This window comes from Vespula vulgaris, chromosome 12 (assembly GCF_905475345.1).
Source record: "Vespula vulgaris chromosome 12, iyVesVulg1.1, whole genome shotgun sequence".
NCBI lineage: Eukaryota > Metazoa > Arthropoda > Insecta > Hymenoptera > Vespidae > Vespula > Vespula vulgaris.
This window is the reverse complement of record NC_066597.1, coordinates 1469376-1477823: the sequence shown is the minus strand read 5'-3', so window position 1 is coordinate 1477823 and position 8448 is coordinate 1469376. Positions and strand designations below refer to the sequence as shown.

Sequence of the window (8448 nt, the reverse complement as noted above, 5' to 3'; positions counted from 1 at the left end):
CGAACGTATATGGAATTTGTCGTGTATTCAAAATGACATTTAAAAGCGAAGCCTCGTAATCAAATGAATGGTAAGTAACAATCGCGTGTATATATACGTTCTTACTACGCATGTATAGCCACCCTATAATTTTCATGCTGTCAATCGAAAATAATCTATAGGTGAATACTCATAGGGTGAGCGAATCAGATTACAATAGGATAACCAATTACGATCGACTTTGTGTTTTGAAAGTACACCGTCATAGCAACGTAGTTAGTAGTCGTCTAGAGTAAAAGTAAGATTTCGTTTCGAGGATATTAAAGTTGTATCGTACGGTGTGACTTTCGTTATCGGACGATAGAAAATTCAAGAAAATGTCATTGTTTAAAACGAAAGAGTGGTGGAGAACGAAATGCGGATCAAACGAGACGTTCGATCGATCGAGTCTCCTCGTGGCTCCTTTATTTGGGGACGACAGAAAGGATTGCATCGTAATTGGCAGTCATCAAGGATATTTAAGGATATATTATTTATCATCGCAATGGCAGGACGAAACGAAATCTTCGACAGGTTACAAATCTATCGATCTTATGACCGAAACAAAACTCGGCGATTGTATCGTCGACTTAAAGGCGGGAAAATTGGTATCGTGAGTGTTACCGTAACCGTTTTACGATCACGTGACTTACCTCCCCTACATCAATTTTCTTCAACCGTTTGGTGTTGTTCGTTAGACGTGTTTTATAATTCAAAAAATATCGTTACAGTGGCTCTCAAGATCCTCATCTGGCAGTATTAACATCGAACAAGCTCATCGTTTACACGGTTACATTGACGAAGGGATCCACCGAACAGGGTTAGTATAGAAATCAATGATTACGCAAAAATATTCAATTGATTTTCAATGTTTTTACACGTTCGTTTCTTGACATCCATTCGTTTAATGGCCTCTTCAAGATCGATAGGGAAATCTTTAGACGGTGTCGTTATTGAATCGAAAGTTATTTCTTATGGATAATTAATAAAAATCTTACCTCTCAAAGATTTGCCCGAGGCTGTTGTGCTCGTGTATTTCGTAACTGCATTATATGCTGAAAGCGTGCACAGGTAGCGATCGCATCTTGGAACGTGTATGTACGTATTTATGTATATATGCGAACGTATGTAGGTATGTGTCTCTGTCTCTCTCTCTCTCTCTCTCTCTCTCTCTCTCTCTCTCTCTCTCTCTCTCTCTCTCTCCCTTTCTATATGTATGTTGTGTGTTGTGTGTACTTAGATTCCGTTATAGGTTTTATTTGAAACGCCTTAAGGCTGCTTTCACGAGTATGCCTGGAGCCATGTAATATCGTTAAATTCAATGGTTAGTCGTTATTCTAGGATAATTCGGCGTAATAAAAGCATAGACTTCGTGTCGTCATTTTCTTCCGCGCAGTTCGTATATCGCGCCTTTTCAATATGGCGAAGGCATCGATGGCGCGTTAGATATAAATTATTACTGTTACGTATTTATGTAGATAAACGTAGGTATATAGAGGTATCTACATGTACATATACATATGCATACTTACATACATACATATATATACGCATAACGATCTTATTTCATTGATCGTACGATATTGTCATTCCTTCTCTCTTTACCGTCCCTGTTCTCGCGCGTTAAGGTATAACGATCTCGTAAAACGTGCACTCGAAGTACAAATATACACGCAAATGCGGCCGCAATGAATCCGCTTGACCTATATAACAGACAGGAATCACGTTTGTTCGTTTTCTTGACTCCTCCTCCTCCTCCTCCTCCTCTTCTTCTTCTTCTTCTTCTTCTTCCTCTGCTTCTTCTGCCGGTTGTTTAGCGAATGTGTCGACGAATAAAATCTTTTAACGAGTATCAAGGAGCCATTGAGGACGACGCGAATAATAATATATTACGATGATTGTTTTTCTTATCTTTCTTAACGTTTCTTAACAAAACAAAGATTATCCGTGTTGTTCCTTTTGTTATTATTATATTATATGTTATTATTATATCGTACATATCATCATCATCACCGTTTCTGTTTCTCTTTCTTTCGACCTCTATTATCCTCTGTGTTCAATGTCACACCATTCGTCCATTTCATATATTTCTATTTATTTTCTAGGAGATCAGTGTAATCTGGAAATTGCTTACGAACACAGGTTACCACGCTTTCCTGCATCCCTCGTAGTTGGTCCATTCGGTGGTGTACGTGGCAGAGACTTCCTATGCGTCCAATGCTTGGACGGAACGTTATTTTTTTACGAGCAAGAAGCTTATGCCTTCAGTCAACTTCTAAGGAATCGTCTGTTGCCCGAACCGATCGTTTACATTTCGCGGAACGACGTCTTCGTCACTTCGAATTGCTCGTGGATCCTCGAATGCTACAGGCATGTACTTATATACATAGGTATCTCTTACTTACGCTTCCAGGTAACTCACCTGACGATGATGGGAAGCCATTGTCTCTCTCTCTCTCTCTCTGTCTTTTTCTCTTTCTCTCTATTTCTCTCTCTCTCTCTCTCTCTCTCTCTCTCTCTCTCTCTCTCTCTCTCTCTCTCTCTCTCTCTCTCTGTCTGTCTGTCTATCTTTCTCTCTCGTGTACTCTTTGAATTCAAGTACACGTCACACTCGAGTACATATACTTGGAATTTGCCTTTCTCCATCCTATTCAGCAAAATTGTTAACAATTATTTACCTTTTACTTGACCTCTCTTTTGTCCGCAAATAATTTCCAAAAAGAAAAAAAAAGGATTTACGAAAAGAAAAAAAAAAGGAGGAAAAAGAATCGGTTAACTTTGGTACTTTTTTCTTATTGTTATTTCGTGTTCACGAATAACACGATGTTAATCGAATAACAAATGTTATTTGCTTCGTTCGTTTTATCGTGGAAATTAATTGTAACGATATTCTTTAGGTATCAAAATATAGCAGAGTTTGGAAGAAATCAAAAGCAGGGAGAAACGAAGAACGAAGCGGCGAAGAGCTTGGAACCAGAATGGAGTTACAACATAGGAGAGGCTGTAGTCGATATCGGTGCTGTTACCTTGAGCAGTTTCGAGATCGGGATCGTCGTTCTCGGGGAGAAAAATCTCTACTGCTTCAAGGACACCGGTGCTTCGTTAAAGTACACAAAAAGGCTCGACTACAAAGCACTTTGTTTTCACGCTTACGTCATAGGTAAATCGTAATTTTCATAAGAAACAAAGAAAGAAAGAGAGAAAGAGATCACGTGTCAAATAGGTCGAATCAAATGTAAATTCACGAGAATTCTCTAATAATATTTTCAAACGAAAGTGATCAATGACTTCGCGTGTGCGACGCAGTTTAGAAAACAAACTAAGCTAAACTAAAGCAAAACGAAATGAAATAAAATAAAATCAAATAAAAAAATAAATACAATAAATAAATAAATAAATAAGTAAAATAAAATAAAATAAAATGATACGCGGTGGTTGGTCGAGGTAAGAGTAAATGCCAATGATACTTAAAAAAAATTTTCGTTTTATGCGCAGAACCGGATGGGAAACTGATGGTGTTCGTAATTGCCGATACAAGCACCTTGATGATTTACGAGGGTACGACTCTCAAGTGGTCGGCACAGCTACCGTTCGTTCCGGTCGCCGTAACTAGAGCACATTTTCAGGTAAAATCATTGCGTTTTATATGTTATGTCGTATCTACGTAACGCGATACCTGAACGTGAGCGTGTAAGAGCATCATTTTTACATTAGCTCCGAAGGATCATTAATCTTTTCTGACGACGAAAGAGATCCGATCGGAAGAACGATAGAAGAAAAAAACATTGAAAGTAAAGAGGGGTGTCGGGGAACGAGGGGACGAAAAATGGAGGAACGGTGAAAAAAGGAAAAAGAAAAAGAAACAAAAAAGAAAAAAAAAAGAAGGAAAAACAACGAAAGATAGGAAGAGGCAAGAGGAGGTGTACTGGGAAGGACGAGAAGCCGGTAATTATCGTCCTGCCTGTTCTTTTATCTTATCGCTATGCACAGCAGCGTCCAGCAAGGTTGCCATTGTTGTCTTTCCGGAGGACAGAGAGTGCGAACTGCTGGCTAATTGCTTTAATACCGAGAACTGATTCGATAATCAGACTTATTATCACCCTCGTACACAAGCTACATATATTCTCAAGATTAATCGAATCAAATGTATAACAAAAAAAAAAGAGAAACAAGTGGGGGGGGGGGGGATAGGGGAGGGGGTGTTTGCGAGGAAAAAAAGAAAACCGGAAGCGAGTTAATTCTGTAATATCTCGATAAAACTTCGAACAGGAGTTTTTATACAGAAGTCAGATCTTGACCTTGATTGAGCTTACGTAGAGATTGCAGGTAATTTATAATGTATTTTATTTTTTCAGTACCTGGATGGTTTAATCGTTATACTTTCGGAGGAAGGACAATTGGAGGCTTGTTATTTAGGCTCGGAACCTTCTCTTTTCATAGCACCGGCTGTTCATCGACGTGGATTTGATTATGTTGCTGCGGAAGAGGAATTGTTAGAAGTACGTAGGAAATTGAAGGAGATGAAACTTTCGGGTAAGAATTATATTATATATATTTATAAAATAAAAGCAATTTATTGGGAATATCGAAAAGCGTATGTGTCTATATATATATATATATACTTTTTGTGGGTAAATTTAATCGCAATTGGGTATCTCGTCTGAGCACAGGCGATCAACTAGCAGTCACACCTGTAACTGACATGGAACTGCTCGTTAATGTCAACATTTCTCCCGATCTGGAACCTTGTCCTTTCGTTGATAAAGAGTCGAAGGAGGATCAAGAGATACGACAATTGTCTATGTGTAGGGCAACCATAGAATTATCATCTTACACAACACTTTACGGTGTGCAAGTTTGCATCGACGTGTCGAAACCATTCGTCTCTACGATCACTTATCGTGTCATTCAAAATCTCTGTGAGTCTTGAAACGGTGTTGTAATTTTAACAGGCAATTTTTCTTTTTTCTTTTCATACGTTATTATTATTATTTTTTTAATTATTTTTAGGCGACAAACAGGTCGTTCAAACGTTGATTTATCCAAGTGGAAATTTACCTGTTATGTCATCCGAAGTTAAAATCACTGCTACGTACGAGAACGATCGTGGGAATCTTCGCATAATGCAAAAGACGACGGAGTTGCCCTTAAAGTTGATGTTGAGAGCTTGTCCGCCCGAAAACACATCGACCTTTACCGTTATCATAAAGTGCAACGAGTCGCTCGTGGGATTCAATCAGCTCTTTCCGGGTAATTTACTCAAGTTAATCGTTTAACGTGGTCAAGCAAAGTTTCTGCGTGTTTCGTAACGAAAGGACAAAGAGACGACATTTTTCTTTTCTTTTCTTTCTTCTTCCTTTTTTTTCCTTTCATATAAAAAAATGTTTCAATGAATTGTTACGTCTTCTTCAGAATTTAGCGGAGATCATCTTCGAAGACAAAATTGGAATACGTTGGGTCTACAGCACATCCAAACTGGACAAGTAGTGACGATCGTTTCCGGTAGTACAAGCAACCGATATCGAGTGCAGTCGAACGACGGTCTATCGATGTCCTTGGTAGTGCAGCAGCTGGTTAACAGGCTCAAGGACAAGTCGACAGGAAGGCTCGCAGCATCCATAAGCCAGCATCACGTGCAACTGGTGCACGTGCAGATGGAACTTCACTTTCTATGTCGGCAGGAAGTTGATCGAATAAACGTATGTCGCTTTGATAAGCTAATGTCTTATCAAATCGTTAAATGATCTCATCTCTCGGCTTTACGCGATAAATTTTTTCTTTAGTAATTCAATCTGACAAAAGTAGCGATGATTACGAAAGTCTAATTGCATTGAAATAAAATATATGTGAGATTTAGAGATGATTATCATAATCGTTTAAACGTAAACATTTTTTGCTAACGTAAGATTCGTTCTCTTGTTGATTTTTATCTTCTTTTCCTCTCTTCTTTTTTTTTTTTTATGAATGTAGACCGAACTAGCTTTGCTGATGACCCAGTTGAGAAATATCGAGAAAAGGATGTTAAGAGCTGCGAGGGAGAGGAATAGCCGATCTTTAACCGCTACAGGATTATCCTTCCTCTTAAGCTCGACGTATGATGCGATCTCCGGACTTCTTGACGATCTTGCGGCGGCTCAAACGGTAAATATTGTCTTCCCTCACTTCTTTAATATGGTCCTTCATAATTTTCTGCACAACAAACGTTAACTCTCCAAATAGGGAATTTTTTCTTTTTTTTTTAAATTTCATGCTGACCGTACTTGACTTAAACCCGTTTCACAATGTTCATCCCATACAATGGGATATATACCAAACGACCTTCGTTTTCTCAGAAAATGTCTCTCTGTCTTTCTGTTTCTCTATCTTTATCTCTCTTTCACTCTGTCTCTCTATCTTTATCTCTCTTTCTCTTTCTTTTTCTCAGACCATCTCGAATCCCAGACATTCCAATAGCAAAAGCAGCGATTCATTTAACAATATCCAGCACTTTAGAGGGAGGTCGTTAAGACTTTCGTTATCTGCATATCTTTCGATCTTACCTGAAGCCGATATCGCGGGTGCACGAATCGAGCGGTAATTGCCTACTATAGTGAACCCCAGTGGTACTTATTTACCCAAGTGCTTTGGTATCCTACAGTAAGAGCAATCGAACAATCTACTTCGTGCTGCACGTAGGAGCTACGTTGTAAAGATCCAAGAAGAGATTCAATATCTATCGGAGAGGATCCAAGTATAATTTCTACTCTCTTAACTTTCTCTGTCGAGAGACGTTTTCAGCAGGCATTGCTATTGCTTCTTAGAAACTAAATGAAATAATATACATATGCGGTATGACGCACGTATCATAGATACGTTAGATTATTATTAGTCATATTTAAGATGACACATGATCCTTTCCTCCTACCTTCGTCTTTTCTTATTCTATGCTGACTAACATATTATTAATAGAAAACCAATCGAATTTTTATATCATTAGGATTCTAATAAACTCTATAAATCTAAGTACATCGCTGCAACAACAACAACAATAACACCAAAAAAAGTATCGTATGATTGCAGTGATTATGACAGCGTGTGCTATCCGGATGTTGCAGAAACGAGAGCATGCCAGGCATGGTTTGCACTGCGCGCTGAGGTTGCTGCTCCTGCTCTTGCGGCTTAACGTAAATAACGATAAGTATACGATTCTGGAGTCGGCGATCGGATTCGAGGCACAGCTGCGTGACGAAGTCGTAAGTGTATGCGGATAAATATATATATATATATACACATACATATATACATATACACGTATATATATATATATATACATATATACAGTGCTTCTCTCCAAAAAGTATGTTTATACTGTCGGAAATTTAATCACTTTTTTATCATCATAAATATCATACTTGTATTTCTATTTATGACTTTAGGATAGTTTGTTTATTTTATAGCGAGTTATGTAGGCATGCTCTTTTTGTATTTATTATAGATACGCATACATATGTACGTATGTGTTTATACACCGGAGCGAACCAGATGTTTATTGAAAGCAAAGAATGTACATAAAAACGATTTTACTGTTAAAAAGCTCTCGCACAATTAGCGATTGGTTGATAATGGCGTTATATTGTGTATACATATGTACTACGTATGTAGGTAGTACCTGATCTCGTACACGTTCTTAATCTCACTTGTAAGCTCTTGGACATTCTCCGGCTACGTACGTGTTATCGCATACAATGTCGACCGATAAGTCACGGGAAAAGGTGCCGCTCTGTTAGTGTAAACACTTCTAACCAATATAAATATTTGAAGTTGTTCGTTACTCGATCATGAGTTTGTACAGATTATCAATTACGTCGTAGTAATTTTGCAGTAAATTTATCCTTTCAAAATGACCCATCGAATTTTTATTTATATTGTTATCTTAGAATTGGGAAGAAGTTGCGGATGCTGGTTTAGCTGCTTTCTTAAGATCTGTCTCGAAGAAACAAGCCAACAACGCGGAGAACAAATCGTTTTCATGGAATAAATTCACGTCGATGAAAGATGTAGCCAAATTAAAGAAACGTTTGACACATGCCGTGGAACGACTGGACGATTGTAAAGAGTCTGGTATCGATGAGAACGAGACTGAAAGTGGTAACTTCAATTTCTCATAACGACGTCGCCAAAATTCGATTTGACACTATTTTTGTGGTAGGAAAAGAAAATAAAAAGAAAAAAAAAAAGAGAAAAATATCAGAAGAAAATAACAAAAAAAAATAAATAAAAATAAAAGAAACAGAAAAAAAGAAGAAGAAAATAGGTAAACGAAGGAAAGATGATATCGAGATAAGATTAAATAAAAAAAAGAATTATAAACGAGAAAAGGGAGGAAAGAGAAACGCATGAGACAGACAGACAGAGAGAGAGAGAGAGAGAGAGAGAGAGAGAGAGAGAAAA

General features: G+C 37.8%; 1 protein-coding gene across 4 annotated transcripts; it reads left to right on the top strand.

Moving 5' to 3' along the window:
* Positions 1-180: 180 nt before the first annotated feature.
* LOC127067916 (protein PTHB1) lies at positions 181-8437 on the top strand. Of its 4 annotated transcripts, none has more exons than XR_007782785.1 (12): positions 181-631; positions 750-838; positions 2124-2388; positions 2916-3178; positions 3514-3644; positions 4374-4551; positions 4689-4937; positions 5029-5268; positions 5431-5717; positions 5989-6159; positions 6443-6748; positions 7078-7243. XR_007782785.1 is itself a non-coding variant. In XM_051003346.1 (12 exons), exons 1-12 carry the CDS (start codon positions 357-359, stop codon positions 8163-8165), a joined length of 2517 nt encoding a protein of 838 aa, XP_050859303.1. In that variant the 5' UTR covers positions 182-356; the 3' UTR covers positions 8166-8437. The 4 variants fall into 4 exon arrangements, 3 of the variants coding, with proteins under 3 accessions (XP_050859305.1, XP_050859304.1, XP_050859303.1); XM_051003346.1 differs by lacking the exon at positions 6443-6748 and adding an exon at positions 7935-8437 and having other exon boundaries at positions 182-631; positions 7113-7250; XM_051003348.1 differs by lacking the exon at positions 6443-6748.
* The last annotated feature ends 11 nt before the right edge of the window (positions 8438-8448 follow it).

Coding starts and splice junctions, on each gene's coding strand:
- LOC127067916 (XM_051003346.1), top strand. CDS start 357: ATGTCATTGTTTAAAACGAAAGAGTGGTGGAGAACGAAATGCGGATCA. Junction 632..749: donor AAGGCGGGAAAATTGGTATC/GTGAGTGTTACC, acceptor ATATCGTTACAG/TGGCTCTCAAGATCCTCATC. Junction 7,251..7,934: donor CACAGCTGCGTGACGAAGTC/GTAAGTGTATGC, acceptor TTGTTATCTTAG/AATTGGGAAGAAGTTGCGGA.